Consider the following 15737-nt stretch of genomic DNA (forward strand, 5'->3'; position numbering starts at 1 on the left):
TAATACATGATTGTAATACTCTTGTTGGTGATTCTACTTGTTTATTTATTTTTTTTGTACTCTCAATGCATTATGAAGATTTGTGTGTTTCTGATTTTGGGCACTGTTAAGATGCAGAGCTGTAAAATCTAAGGTTGTGTTTAAGTGTGTGTGTGTCTGTGTGTGAGGGGGTGGGGTGGGGTGGGGGGATGATCAGGAATATCTGACTGATTTTCTCAAACACTACTGTAATCTATCACACCAGTAGGGGAAGAATGTACAGCAATTAGGGAATGCAGCAAATGTTTGACATGCACAGAACCAAATCTGATATTTAGAAAATTTAACAGCTTGTTTTTGTTTTTTTCCATATTGTGCAGGTGCAGAGTGAATTACTAGAGAGGGGTCATTCAGATGTATTCTTCTAGAATATTATTGAGTCAAAGGTGAAAAGTTTGTGTTGAAACAATCTATAAAGATAGTGAAAATAGAAAGTTTTTAGAATATGTTCTGTCCTGAAGCCATGTATAGCAGTTTAACAATATATATGTCATCTGTTGATAGAAACTTAGGGTGAATGAACATCTATCTTACAGACCAAAGGGTAAATTATTTTCTGTTACTATATCTATGAATATCTGTGCTGAAATAAATACTCCAGAGAAAACTTAATTCATCATCAGTTTTGACTCTGGCATCTTGGACATCCAAATTATATCAGAGTTGTCCACAGTGTTCTTGCATTTAGAGTCTGAACTGTATGTATAAACCTTAACATATTCTAAAGTAAATAGTTTGCCTTGAATTATTTGTCTGTTTCTTAATTAATACTTTGTGTATCACCATTAATATCTAAACAATAACTGTTTTCTAAAAACATAATATTCAATTCACACTAAATATTTGTAGTCTTCTATGTTACTTATATGATACTTTATCTGGATTATTTGAGATTATTGATATTCTACATCATTGACATTTTAGACAATTGCATTGTCTTGCCTATATATTCTTGTAATGCATATTAGAAAAAAAAACATAATAGATCATGTAGTTTAAGAGTAATGTATATATAATGTACTTGTAGTGTAGCTTATATTACATAGTATGTTCATTGCGTTTGCTATGTTTGAGTCTGAATCCTCCATTACATTAATGTTTTCCCATTTACATATAGGCCTAATCCATATGAAATAAAAATAAATTATATAGATATATTTACTTATATTTATTATGATATTTATGATCAATAGTTTAACGTTTCATCTGCTGGTATGAGTTGTATGTAAGTTGGAAATGGGTATAATGTTCTTAAAATATAGCTTGCAAAAAATTCAGTAAACAGTCAGTTTTAATGTCTGGTAAAACGGCGAGGGATGTTAACTAATACAGAGTGTTTTAGTACTTATTAAAAAATATTTTGTGTCATCCTTCAAGTAGAGTCTCCCCGGCACACATGACAAGAGCACGCACTCAGATGTACAATGCGCCTCATGAGAACATTCCAGTTTGGTAAAGTCAGTTTGGAATTTGAATAGCACAGAAGAACCGCCTCTCTGTGATTGGACGAGATCGAAACCTCTGTGTGGAATTTGCTTGTCACTCAACGATATTCTCGGCCCCTGATTGGCCGAAGGTAAAGTGGGCGTAAAGTTCTTCGCCATATATATACTATGGCAGCAAGCGCAGGCTAATGATTGCCTACGCTCACACGTTGAGGCAGAAACGACCACGTTCAATGTTTCTCCACAGAGCTGACTTAAGCCTTCGTCCCCGTGCGAAATATCGTGATTCTGACTAAAAGAAAGTTTGTTTTCTTCGTCGGAGCGGTGGGAAAACATCACGACCCCGACCATGATCAACACCATGGAGTGTGCAGTAGATGCACAAAGTCTCATTTCGATATCTTTACGGAAAATCCACAACTCCCGTACGCAGAGAGGAGGAATCAAGCTGCACAAAAACCTGCTGGTCTCCTACGTACTGAGGAACGCCAGGCAAGTCTACATGAACGAGAAGTACGCCGAGATCTACAGGATGCAGCAGTACGAGGAGGTGATGACCGTCTGCAACGAGATCCAGGAGCTAAACCCGCTCGATTTGATGGAGGACTGCGAGGAGCAGACGGGGGACTGCTGCGGCAGCGCGAACGAGTCGGCGAGCCTCTGCGGCGCGCTCTTACCCGTCAGTCACCAGGCTCCTTCGGTGCAGCACATCCAGCCCAGCAGCGCCTGCTCGGTGCCCCTGGCTCTCCAAAACGAAGAGGTCTGCAAAGCTCCGGAGCCCTCGTTCTACCGCAGCTGCTGCGCGGAAGCCTACCCCGTGTCCAACTGTGACTTTTCGCCGGTAAACAACATGCACTGCAACAAAACTACAGTGCTCGATTTGGACACGCATGTCGTTACCACAGTAGAGAACGGGTATTTGCACCAGGACTGCTGCGCTTCGCTCCAACAGTGCTGCCAGGGCGCACAGAGCCCAGCCAAGAAACGCAAGCTTGACTTTGGTTACTACGTGTCCGAGATCGAGGAGGTACCGGATTTTACGCCGTGCAAAAGAGCGAAATTCGAGGACTCTTCATACGTGAGCACGGAGCATTTGGACACGTCGAACATTTCCAACCTCATCTCGATCTTCGGCTCGGGGTTTACGGGACTGGTGAGCAGACAAGCGGACTTGGAGCAAGCCTTAAACGGACAGTTCTGTAGCAAACAAGCCCTGGCGAGTTTAGGGGCTTGGACGAGAGCTATTGTAGCCTTTTGACTCTGTGGTTAATGCGAATACAGATACTTTATGAAATTGTACAAAGTCTAAGACAAATTGACTTTTATTTTTGCAACAAAGTTATTTAAGCGTTTTTTATTTGGTTTGTTTTTAGTTTCGTTTCAGTGGGGGAGGCGGACAGTGGTTGTAGCCTACCACTTGTGATGTATCCTTTAAAACAAATGTCGATATCACAACAAACGTTTTAATACGAAGTTGAATTTCGTTGCCTTAAACCCAACGCAGACTGCTAGCTATGGCCACAAACATGGAAAGTCTCTGAATGTTTCGCTCGTGGATTGTTTCCCTTTTCTCTCCCCTTCCCAGGAACTTTCACAAAGATGTATTGTAAAATAACATTACTAGTCATGTAATGTTGGGAATAACAGGCTGCAAACGGAGAAGCCTACCCACTGCACGCTTATTTCTCACAGACACAATACACTTTAAGCAGTCGTGTCATATTTTGTAACATTTTAACGTCTTAACTACCACCAGTTTACCAGTAGAACAGGCTACTACAACAAGACTACATCTGAGCTAGTGTTGTTGTTAACGTAGAGCTACAGGAAGAGGACTGGCTTAAACAGACTACATTCTGTAATATCATACAAGGCAATCAAGTAGGCTAATGAAGGTGCAATATTTGAACCCCCTCCCTGTCTTGAGTTTGTTGTTTTCTGTATTATGAATTGTGCTGTTGAAAGTGGCGAGGACTGGTGCGTTTTGTTGACTGCACTGACCTACAGCTCCAGTTCCTCTGAGTGTGTTTGTAGTTCACCTATGCCAGTCACCTCATCAACACTGAAAGTTGGGGCCATTAATTAACACTACAACTCCCATAATGCACGCCGTGATTTAATCTGCCAGGTATTTTTGTTGACTATCCAGTCTCCAGCATTAACCATTTCCCGCCCCCTTGCTCTCAGAAAAAGTTAAAGCCTTCACAGTAATTCATGATGCCAGCATTTGCTTGGTTTTGTGGGTTTGATTTTATTTTCTACAAACTTAGACCTTTTGTTCTAAAAAGGCAATCTCATAAATTAGCCATACGTCCTCACATTATATAAGCACTATGTGTACTGAATTAAAGACGTTTTCAGACGTATTCTCCATATTTTGTTGGTATTCTTGTATTTTTGTGCATATTAAATTGTATATCACCGGGTAAAACTGTTTTAGAAAGTATTTGTTTAAAATTTATAACCTTAATAAAAAATGAAACTTACTTTGCATTGCCTCTTTTTTGATGAATCAAGAATGTCAATTACAGCTCCACTAAAATGTAGGCCTCAACTGGTGATAGTGAGCTTGACTCAAAGCAATACAGAAATCTTATAAACAAAGTGCAACATCCTTAGCACATCTCATCTGCCATTTCCACAGCAATTAAGGTCAAAGTCATTATATATTTGCCACATTTTCCATATCTCACTAATGTTAGTTAGATTTCTAATCAAGAACTAAAGGGCAAACATTTCACTCAATGGCTCTCCAAACTGTGCATGTACGATTTTAGATACTAAAATGAATATTCTCAGCATTGTTTACCTGTTTTGTATCACCTGAAATTGAATTTGCCCTTACCTGTGGGATATTAAACTGTCACCTGTAGGCCAAGAATAAAACATCTAATGAGAAGGGAAAGTATAGCCTACGCACCATTAACAGAATAAAACAAAGCATAAAATATAGAAAACCCTACATTCAAAATGAAAGTTTCGCAGCAAAGATCGTTACCCCAAAAAGCAAACTTTTGCCTGACACACGCGTCACGTCTTATTGGCGGGCACTGTGTTCAAGGCGCGCGCACTTTTTTAGCCAGAAACTCTCGCTAAACTTGCAGACTGTGTTATCTCTGCTGTATGCCACATGGTGGTGTTCTTCAAAATCAATGAATGAAGGTATTAGAGCGCCTATGTAGCGGCACCTCGGGCTGACCTCGAATCCGCTGCTCCCTGCAACCCCCTCCACCCCTCCCCTCCCTGTCCTCTCTCCGGTCTCTCTCTCTCTCTCTCATCTGTAGCCGAAACCTCTCGACTCCTCTCAATCTGATACTGCACCGCAGTACGCCCGACACATCAACGTCCAACATACATAGGCTATTATCAGGTCGTTGTCTTGGCTGTTTTCGACGAATATAGCCGTTTCGCGTATTTTTAAATGTCGCTAAAAACGCAAGTAATTCGGTCGCGCGGTATGTTTGTACTACATTACGACGAGGCATTTAAAACCGTTAAAATACGTTCCAGCTTGGTTTGTTGTGCGACGGACACGTCTTTGAAATAACTGAATGATTCAACAAGGTTAAATTGATGTCGGCTTAATGAGCGTAAAAGTTACATTTGAGCCCTTTGTTTGTTTTGTTCTGAATAGACTCATATTAGGGAAAAGGAGTCTGTGCTAACGTTACCAAATCTATTTTATAAAAAGACCGTTTGTATATTTGTTTAATTTTTGACAGGCTATGTAAGACATAGTCTGTGGTGTGTGGCGAGCTCCTCCGCGTGGCAAATGCGGGAAACGCTACCATGGAGAGCGCGCGCACGAAACAAATGCAGATTTTCTCCTTTTACGTGAAGGAAGGATCCATGCGCCGTCAATTATACACGTACACAGAATATTCAACATAGACAGCACGTGTTTCATTAGCCAGTGGACGTGATATATGTACTAAATACGCTTCTGTTTACACTCTCCAAAATGAGCAGCTTTTGTGAAACGGTAACATCAAATGTTAATGAAGACAAAAGGCACGACTTTAACCTTATCTTATCTCAACTGCGCCTGTTGAACTCAGCAGTGGAGCCTGCGTCTGAATACAGCTGAATAGAAACGGGGGAGGCGGATGGGTGTTGGGGGTAAATTCGACATGCGTTCATGTCAATTACTCAGCAAGCTGTGCGGAGTTTCACAGTGGGGCGGCTGGACTACAGTGACTGGGCAGATGCTGAATTTGCCAACCACTGAAAATGACTCAACTGAAAAGACAGAATGTGAATCGGCCTGTCCTGGGTGTAGGTCCAGCGGAGCACTTTGTAGATTAAAAAAACCCGATTCTAATTTGCTTCAAAAACACCTTACTTTATATACCACAATTAAAATCACCTTTTCAAAAGCAATATAAATACACCGGGCTGGTTGAAATAAAACCATGTCCATTTTCTTCTTTTTTATTCAACATCAATATTTATGTTAAATGTACATATATATCTATATAATAACCATTTACCCCAAAACCATAAACTTAATTAATTTGCCAGTTAGTCTACATATTCTTTCTTGGTAGCACTTTATTTTAGGGTCTTTTAACTAGTTGCTTATTAGCATATTACTAGAATATTGGCTATTTATTAGTACTTATTAATTCCTTATTCTGCATGACCTTATTCTACATTCTTAATCCTACCCAATATACCTAAACTTAACAACTACCTTACTAACTATTAATAAGCAGTAAATTAGGGGTTTATTGAGGGAAAAGTCATAGTTAATATATGTGTTCCCTATACTAAAGTGTTACCCCTTTCTTTTATACATGATGTAATTAAACCTTTTATTTGCATTATATATCAGTTTTAATTTAATTATAGCATGTCACATAACAGGACACTGCTGAAACTACTTAGAATTTCAGTAAACTGTATATTTTGATGAGGAAAAGAAACCTAATTCAAAAATCGTTAACCCTCTACTATTGGAAGTCACAATGTTAATGATTCACTTAAAGCTTAATTGTGGTGGTTAGATTAACATCAAGTGTTATGTCCCATTATTAACCCAGTAGTTCCACTGCATCTCAAAAATTAAAACACATTTTTATTAAATACTAGCAACTCAAAAAGCCAATTTTAATACACTAACTATTTTGACAATGGTTAGTACTGTGAAATTAAGACACTTCAATTTGAGGTTGGTCGCCACAAACCCCTTAAACTAAGCAAACCATTAAGTTATGATTATAAATGAATTGTCACAAAGTTTCTTTGCAACCAGCTGCTAGATTCCAAGCTAAAGGAATTGTTTTGTAAATTATTTTCACCTAGTAGGGCTGCATTTCCAAAAAGCATTGTAATCCTAAGTAGATCTTGAGACCATTGGTGCCAATAGTTTGCATGATCTACTTAGGCCTACAAAGCTTTTAGGAAAAGGCAATCCAGGTCTGTTAGTTCCATGTTAACCCAGGATAAACAAAAACGCTGAATTGTTTAAACCAGAAAGGTAGCCCAGGATTAAATACTGTTTTAATATGCCTCTCATTTCAAAATGATTTCATTGTCAATCCAGGACACGTTCAGCAATGTAAAGTGTGCTCGCGATAATGTGCAGAACAATGAAAACTTACTCTAAATGATATTTGTGCCCATGTAAAAAGTGTTCATAGATGTTTTGCTGGGTTCTAACAGCATCAAGTTACCGCATTTGAGTAACAAAAGCTTTGCACTAATATTTCAGTAATTTTAACATGCATGTAACCTGTTCTTTAAATGATACCATCTCTTGAAGCAAACTGAAACCATTTATTTACACAGAATAAAGTTTAGAAATCAAAAATGCTTGACTGATTTACCATAATGCCGAACTGGTGGATCCAAATACATTGCTTTCATTTAGCAACGGAAGACTATGGCATTAGCTACATGTGGCTGCTTACAAACTATAAGGGTTAAGCCTTTTTGACATTTTTATACACCAATTACTCGTCCTATTTTCGGTTAAATGAATATGAAAGAAATAAGCACAGCCAAAATTGTAAAACTAAAGTGGTTGACAACTTATAAATGTCTTTACATAAAGATGATACTCATCAAAACCATTCACAGCAAAAACACGCCTCAGCGATCTTTGATAACTGAACAGCAAGTTACTCAAGAAGTGCTTTTTGCTCCATAAACTCACCAACACCCGCACACACAAACACACATTATTGTTCATTGGCCTCAGATCTTTGCACACAGGAAATGGAATCCATTAAACCAAAACCAAGCCTTCAACCATTCATTGTGACAAGCTCTGTTCTTTATATACACATAAATAAATATAAATGCCAATCCAGATGAAAATGTATATGTGCATATCTGAGTTGAGTGCTCACTGCAGGTGTCTTAGTAGCAGTTCAACTTCCTGCTTGCAGGGAATAGATAAATAAAACCATAAAGACAAACTGCATCACTAGGAGGAATATCAGAAGTGTGATTTCATATACACAACTAGTAGATTGTGAAGAGCAGGGCTGTTCAGATTTACTGTCCTGCAGAGTTTAGTTCAACTCAACTCAAATACTCCAGAACCAGATGATCAAGGTCTTCAGGTTCACTTAAATATTTTAGGATAGGATGTATTAGAACAGGTTTAGGACTGAACTCTCCAGGAAAGTAGATCTACAGGAGTAAGACCAAGCACCTCTGGTGAAGAGAATGCATATTGAGCTTTGTTAACATGACTGAAGCGCTTTTGTCCAAAGTCGGAGTTTTGGTTGTACTCTCTGACAAGGTGCTAATTCTTTTTGTTGTCTCTCATGGTTTGACTGGCTGGATGGAGAGCAGGCTGCCAAACTTGAAATGCTGGATGACGGGGAATTTTTCTAGACACTGTGAGAGGGCGACACAGAAAGAGTTTACTAGTATCAATCAACTCCGCAGCAAGAGAATAGATTTACTTAGCTTTCAAAATGTCTAATAATGCCATGGTGTCCAAACAGAGTAAAACTATAAATATACAGAGGTATATTTCCACACACACTACTGTTCAAAAGGTTGGGGTCAGTAAGATTTTTCTGATGTTTTTGAAAAAAAGTCTCATGCTCACCAAGGCTGCATTTATTTAAATAAAAAAAATACAGTAAAAACAGCAATATTGTGAAATATCATTACAACTTAAAATAACTGTTTTCTATCTTCTATCACGTGATCCTTCAGAAATCATTCTAATATGCTGATTTGGTGCTCAAAAAACTTATCAATGATAAAACAGTTGTGCTGCTTAATATTTTTGTGAAAACCGTGATACTTTTTTCAGGATTCTTTGATGAATAGAAAGTTCAAAAGAACAGCATAGGAATCTTTTGTAACATTACAAGTCTTTAGGGCTGGCCCATATAGTCGAATAAACAGTAATCGACGAGAAGAGGGTTGGTTGACTAAATTTGAATCAGTCGGTTAGTCGCAGAAAGAAAGCTCCACAGGAATTGGCGAAGTCACGCAGTGACAGATCGTTAACACGGCTGGTCCATGCGGTAATATGTGGGGCAGAAAATCCAAAGTGCTGTGGGAACATGTGGAGAGGGTAAAGAATGACCACAAAAAGGTGACGTACGACCTCAAACATGACTTATCATTTAAAACATGCAAGTAGTAGCCTATAGCCACTTCGCATGGCCGCTTGCTCTATCGTTATCTTTAACCTAGATGAATGTGTGCTAATAGCTGCATGTCCAAGTGTTCGTGTGGAGTGTGGAAGCTAAATGGTGCACTTACTGCACGCCATGTTTAACTTAACTTCCACGTCCACACCATCAGAGCACATCTTCTCAAGCGCTGGTGTTACGGCTTCATTGTGAGCAAGACGCGGAGCTCATTATATGAGAAGACTGAGATCGGAGTGACGGTGAGTTGGATATAGCCTAATTGTCCAAATAGTTGTAGAGTTTCAGTTTGCTGCTATTTATTTATTCGTTTTTATATAGGCCTAATGTGTTATTTATTTTGTTTGCGTTCTGATCTCAGAAAAGTTTATGCAATGTTTGCTGGTGTCACTGCGGCAAGCTTTATGCGCACGCCTGAGCGCTTAATTTATATTTTAAATGCTCATTATTATAGTTTGTTATTTCTCCTCCAACTAATCGACTGATGGTTTAAATGAACGGCTCGCAGTCAGCTAGGAAAATCTTTAGATGGGGGCAGCCCTACAAGTCTTTACTGTCTCTTTTGATCAGTTTAATGCATGCTTGCTGAATAAAAGTCTACGATTGACTATGAAGTGTATGGGATCTTCAAACTACACATAAGGCCAAAGGAGACGAGAAGGAAAAGCCTCTCATGTATTTCAATGTAGAAATAAATGAAACTGAGACAAAAGCACATTGAAATGTTGCAGATACAGAATTAAAAACTTTCATATATAAAACTTCCATATGAATCGCTTTCATACTCTCTTAGCATTTAACTTAAAAGACATCAGTAACAGTCATGTGTCCCCGGCTGATGGAGTCAAAGAGAGAACGAGAGTGTGATATATACGGGGGTGGGGAAAGACAGACAGGGTGAGAGAGAGAGAGGGAAGGAGGAGGGGAATTTGCAGACAGACTGGCCCCTCAGCTTTGCTCTGTGCTAAAGGGAGAGGAGGAGGAGGGAGCACCGGCGTCTTCTCAACAACACAGGATGTGGGCTTTGGAGGAGGGGGTGGGGCACGCGGTTCTTCCCCTCGAACACATGCTTGCCCCATTAACTCCTTCAGCTCCGTTCTTAAAACTTCACATCCGAGAATCTATGGCTTGGCATTTATAATGACGCATTTACAAATGTCTCATGCAGACTGTATGAGTGGGTAGCTTGCAAAATACTGCTTTTTGAATAGAATGTTTTTTAATATTTTTCTGTTATGATAAAAAAGGATTTAATTCACTAACTACCAAATGTACCATTTACGTACTCTATATAAGGAGTCAGTATCACACTAATTTTAATATATTACAACATCAAAAACTGCTGACATGTATTAATGTTTACAATAGCATGATACTTACTTCCGCTTTATACATTCGTATGAGACCTTGATTGACTTTGGACCAAGAAGGAACAGCGCTGATGTTCCAAAGCTGATTTGAGTGCTCAGCAAAAGGGCCTGTTTTCATCTAAAGAGAGGAAATATACATAGTGATTAAGGAGATGATAGTAAACTTAAGATATTAAAGCTGGATTTAATGGAGCATAATGAAATGCACAATCATCTACATTAGTTATAATAATAACTGCATTTTAAAGTACAGTTATTTAGTGTTATTTATTCATATTATTATTTACAATACTGTAAATTTGTTCATTATCTGTAAATGTATATTCTGACTAAACCTATCTGTGTCTTTATACTTTTTTTATATTTTTTATTCCTAAATGTTATTATGTCTCTTGTTATATTTATGTGTGTACTGGAAGGTTCAATACCAAGGTAAACTGGCAATAAAGCTCTTTCTGATTCTGATCTCAGAGATGTTTACACATGATTGATTTGAGGTGTATGGAAACCCGACAAAACTACTTAGAATAAGACAGCCACACTTTTAACTGTGGTAAGATCTTGTGTGTGGTGATCACAGACCAGAGAAAAGGGCAAAGATAGAGAGAGAGAGAAAAAAAAGGGTTATATATAACAAAAATGTAAAAGGATGAAAAAAGCAAGATTTTTAAATGTTTTGGAAAGAAGTCTCTTATGCTTACCAAGGCTGCAATTATTTGATCAAAAATACAGTAAAAAAAACTAATATTGTGAAATATTATTACACTTGTAAATAATTGTTTTCTACTTCAATATATGAATGTATGAAAATGTACTTTATTTCAAAGTTGATCACATGAGCAGTTGTCACATGATCCTTCTGATGAATAGAAAGTTCCATGGAACAGCATTTATTTAAAATCTTTTGTAACATAAATGTCTTTACTGACACTTTTGATCAATTTAAAGCATCCTTGCCAAATAAAAGTATTTTTTATTTATTTAATAAAAAAAAATTACTGACCCTAAACTTCTGAATGATAGTTTATGTGTGTAACATAAACAAACATAATAATAGAATTATGAGAATATTATCGTAAGATTATGAACTCTTCAGTAGTAGTGGTAATTGACTTGATCATCATCAAGTCACTGTACTATGAGGCCTATTCATAAGAGTTTATGAGAGAGAGGGTTAGTGGACTGCCCTTGGGAAAGAGCACTTTATGAATGGTAGTGCTGTGTAGCTTTACTCCACACACACACTGCTCTCGTCAAGCCGGACTTTCCAGAGACCTACTAGCCCCTCACAGAGGAATGGAGAGAAGAAGAGAGAGAGGAAAAGAAAGAGAAAGGAGGGGGTGGGCCCTAGGGGCCTTAGGAGTGATTCACAACAACGTGCAGGGAAGGAAGGAAATGACTCATGTGAGTGGAGGCCAAACACAACCTCCCTGAGAGAGAGAGAGAGAGAGAAAGAGAGAGAGAGTTTTAAGCTATATATTGTAAGTATTTACATGAATGGAACGTATGAGTTTCTGTTTGTGTGTGAACAAAATTTTATTCTCCCATCAAAATGAAAATGACATTAAAAATGGTCTTGCCATCTCACGCTCAAAACATGACCAGACGCCAGACAACACACACCTCATTGATGAATTTAATGCACTCCAGAAACATGTAGTCTTGGTGGTTCTCGTTTACGGCCTTCTCCTCCAAAAAGTGTCGGGGCTCCAGGGTTGGGTGGTCTACACAATAGACGAACAGACACACAGAACAAACACACAGTGCAATTACTTAGTGTGACCACTAGGTGTCTCCATGTTTGTCATTGCATGCAACAATTAATCAGGATTTAACCAATTAAAAAACAAGTTAAAATAGTTTTTGTTAATTGAAATAAAGCTGAAATAAAATAAAATACAAATATTACACAAAACACTTAAACTAAAATGAAAATGTTGCCTTTCGACAAACTAAATTCAAATAAGTTGTACTGCAATTACTAAAACAAAAACTGAAAAACATTTTTAATCTTAACAGAAATAAAAGCACATAATAAAATTACTAAAACAAACCACAATTAAAATGAAAACTGAAAATGTAAAAATAAAAGCTAACTCAAAAATATGAATAAATGCTATGATAGTATATAAATAATACTAAATATAACTGTATAGGTCTAACAAATAGTTGAGCTTGGTCTTGTTAAAGACTAAACATGGCAGTATCTCCCGACCAGGACAATTAATACTAAACATTACAGAATAAGAGCCAAACCTGGCAACGAAGAAGGAGCCGTTACCTATAAGCTGTGCGCTCCCCCATATGAAGGGAAGAAACTGGAAGTCATCAAGGCCCCACACACCCTGACTCCCTGCCGGCTCCATCCTATATGTCTTCTGCAGTTTGCGCATCACTCGCAGATACCTACACCAATCAGATCACAATGCTTGATGCAAATGAGTTCTCCACAGCTCATCTTTACACCACCAACCACAAAATGCAACTGTAAAATACACTGCCAAAATTGTTTTGTTGGCATTTAGTGTGCAGTAAAGTGCAAACTTGCTGGTGGTTGCAGATCTCACCTGAGAACAATGAAAGTTATATTCAAAATAAGAAGTAAAGCAATAAGATTCACTAACTTTTCAAAAACTTTAAATACGATGGCCAGCTGGTCCTCAATGCGCAGTGCTCCCACCTTACAGAGACAGCAGAGGAACGCAGCAAATGCGGCCTCATGACCTGCACATAGAAACATGTTATTTCTTATGCTAAATAATGCACTCAGAATTTTTTGCTGCTCATCCTACAGCACCATTGCAAAAAACTTTGGATTTTGCCTAATTTGTGAGCTTACAGTCTGAACTGAATGTGATTAGATAAAATGGCACTGTACTACACAATAATGTCAAGACAATTCTATTTCTATTGCAGCGTCCTTGCCGGCTACATTTAAATTAACAAATTAATGACTCTTATGAGCTGGATCTTTTAATTATTCTCACAAAAAGACTCACAAAAGTGTGAAACATGCCAGACTGTCAATGAAACAAGAACTGTTTCTAAGGTCTGAAATCATTTAAATCAGTATCTGAATCATGTTAAGCTCTCAACATAATCTTATTTTTTGTGTTTCAACAGCACCCTCTAGTGGCCTTTGTGAAAAATTACATTAAATCTATACTTGGACACTTTCACAGGTACATAATGGACCCCTTTTACATTTCCAAGGTTCTCAGAAGCTGAAGTCGTCATAGTTTGGTAAACTTCTACGACGGAAACTATAAAAAAAATATAATTTTTGCGTTCCCATTTGCTCCAATAGCAAAACTCACGATAGTGTTTCTATTTTAAAAAAAAGAGGGAAAATATATTAAGACGAGAGACTGATTACATAGGTCAGAAAAGAGAAAGATGACAAATTTCGTCACTCCATCAGCCATTGTATTAGAAAGACTCACACAGCAGCATTTTAACTAGTATTCTGTAATTTAATGCTAATGTAATATAACATAAAGTACAGTGTTATAAATGTACATTCAATTTTCAAGAATGAAAATAAAAAATGTATATATTGGTGCTTCTCAAACGGAAGGCCACATATCTCGGCTGCCACGAAATTCATGAAAAAAGAACTGACGGAAAATGAGTTGGCGCTGAGCTTGTCTGAGTTCATTATGAAATGTAAGACACAAATGTTTTCAGAGATGAAGGCAGACATTTTATCTTTTGTTTTGGTAGTGTAAATTAATCACTTAACACTAAACTGCCAATAATGTAAACCACTGGGAGAACACAGATGGTTGTCATTCACTGTACTGTATTAATAGAAAGCTAGCTATAAATCTAGTCTACTATCCTCCAAAGGACTGGACTAGGAAGGATACAACCTTCCCTTTGAGAAGCATCTATATTTACGATGCTAATAACCACGGAAACACATCATCACAGTCTATGAAAATGGCCCATATAACAGGAGACTTTTTTAAAGTAAAAATTTGAAAGTATAGTTGATGCTTTGTAGGGCTTTTCTCACTGCGCTTAACCCCGGGTTATCGTCATTCTAAGCACCACTTTTAACCCCAGGTAAAGGAGCGTTTAACACTTATAATTTAGATGCGGGGTTAGCACTGCTTTTTACCTGGGGTTATGAAACCCTGCTCTGGAACACCGCTTTCTGCGTATGATAGGAAAAATGTCAAACGATGATGGAAAACCCAACATTCTTACTTTAATAGTTCAAAAAGTTCACTCAGAAAAAAAAAATGATATTACAGTCAGCAATGTGTAATATGAGGATGTAAACAGGTAACATGCTGCATTTGTCCAGTCAGTGAGTGACACTGACACCACAAATATGCAGATAAGGACTTTATCCCGGGGTTTAGGTATGTGCAGTGTGAAACGGTAGCTTATGAATACCCAGGATTACCTGTCAACCCCGTGTATAGTATGAGCAGTGTGAAATGTGAATAAAGATAACCCAGGATTTCGTTTACCAGGGGTTTAGAATGACCCAGGGTTAACTATTTCAAGTGTGAAAAGCCCTTATCTGTTATTCTCTCTGATGTGACAGCTGAATTTACTAAGGATTAATACATAAAAGTGACATTTCTGTTCAAAGACAACCATGGAGAAACATACATACACAAATATATAAGAAATGCAATTACAATAAACACATATATTCATAAACACAGACCTGTGCCATAGTCGATCCTGGTGGAGTTGCCCACAGACTCCTTCAGGTACACGGCTATCTCTGGAGCAGCATCATGGCGGTCTGATGGCAGAACGGTCTTGACCAGTGTCTCTGCCTCCTGCACACATAAAACATCATTTCACCTCAAATCAACTGCCCTGAAATACAAAACAGCACCGAACAAATTATACAATGCCATGAAAAAGCATTTCTCTAAACCAATTCTTTTACTTTTATTCAAATACTGCCCTGAAAAGAATAGAAACACAACAGAACAAGTAATTATCAAATGGCCGTTAATACATTCTGAAGGCACTGTGATTCCAAAGCAAGTTAAAACACTTTGAAGGTAAACATTTTTGATTTCATACGAGTGTTTACCTGCTCCAGTTTGGCATACCATGTGCGGTAAGCTTTATTGCCGAAGCGAGAAGGCTGGTCTACTGGTGGCGTCTCATCAATCCAGTGATCTAATGTTCCCAACATAGCAAGCAACTTCTCCACTGTCTAATATTAAAGAAAAGTATGCAAGCACATTTCTATGAGCATATATACCAGTTACTTCATCTGTTACACA

At 37.9% G+C, this 15737-nt stretch overlaps 2 protein-coding genes across 7 annotated transcripts in view; one reads left to right on the forward strand and one right to left on the reverse strand.

Annotated features, from left to right (window-relative positions):
* Positions 1-15737, reverse strand: part of ptpa (protein phosphatase 2 phosphatase activator) — a 117519-nt gene that overhangs the window by 97666 nt on the left and 4116 nt on the right. For 4 of the 6 annotated variants that reach the window (XM_051892916.1, XM_051892918.1, XM_051892915.1 and 1 more), the window contains exons 4-9: positions 15542-15667; positions 15161-15278; positions 13101-13200; positions 12758-12882; positions 12100-12200; positions 10487-10594 (exon numbers count right to left, since the gene is read on the reverse strand). In XM_051892916.1, the coding sequence (XP_051748876.1) occupies positions 10487-10594; positions 12100-12200; positions 12758-12882; positions 13101-13200; positions 15161-15278; positions 15542-15667 (678 nt within the window). Of the gene's footprint in view, positions 1-7242; positions 8334-10486; positions 10595-12099; positions 12201-12757; positions 12883-13100; positions 13201-15160; positions 15279-15541; positions 15668-15737 lie in introns of those variants that run through there. The other 2 variants (XM_051892920.1, XM_051892919.1) reach the window with 1 other exon arrangement.
* On the forward strand, positions 1654-3970 carry ier5l (immediate early response 5-like). The gene has a single exon (XM_051892921.1). It carries the CDS (start codon positions 1834-1836, stop codon positions 2740-2742), a length of 909 nt encoding a protein of 302 aa, XP_051748881.1. The 5' UTR covers positions 1654-1833; the 3' UTR covers positions 2743-3970.

This window comes from Ctenopharyngodon idella, chromosome 5 (assembly GCF_019924925.1).
Source record: "Ctenopharyngodon idella isolate HZGC_01 chromosome 5, HZGC01, whole genome shotgun sequence".
Lineage (NCBI taxonomy): Eukaryota > Metazoa > Chordata > Actinopteri > Cypriniformes > Xenocyprididae > Ctenopharyngodon > Ctenopharyngodon idella.

Bases quoted from the DNA above. Each gene is read 5' to 3' on its own strand.
- ier5l (XM_051892921.1), top strand. From the start codon at position 1,834: ATGATCAACACCATGGAGTGTGCAGTAGATGCACAAAGTCTCATTTCG.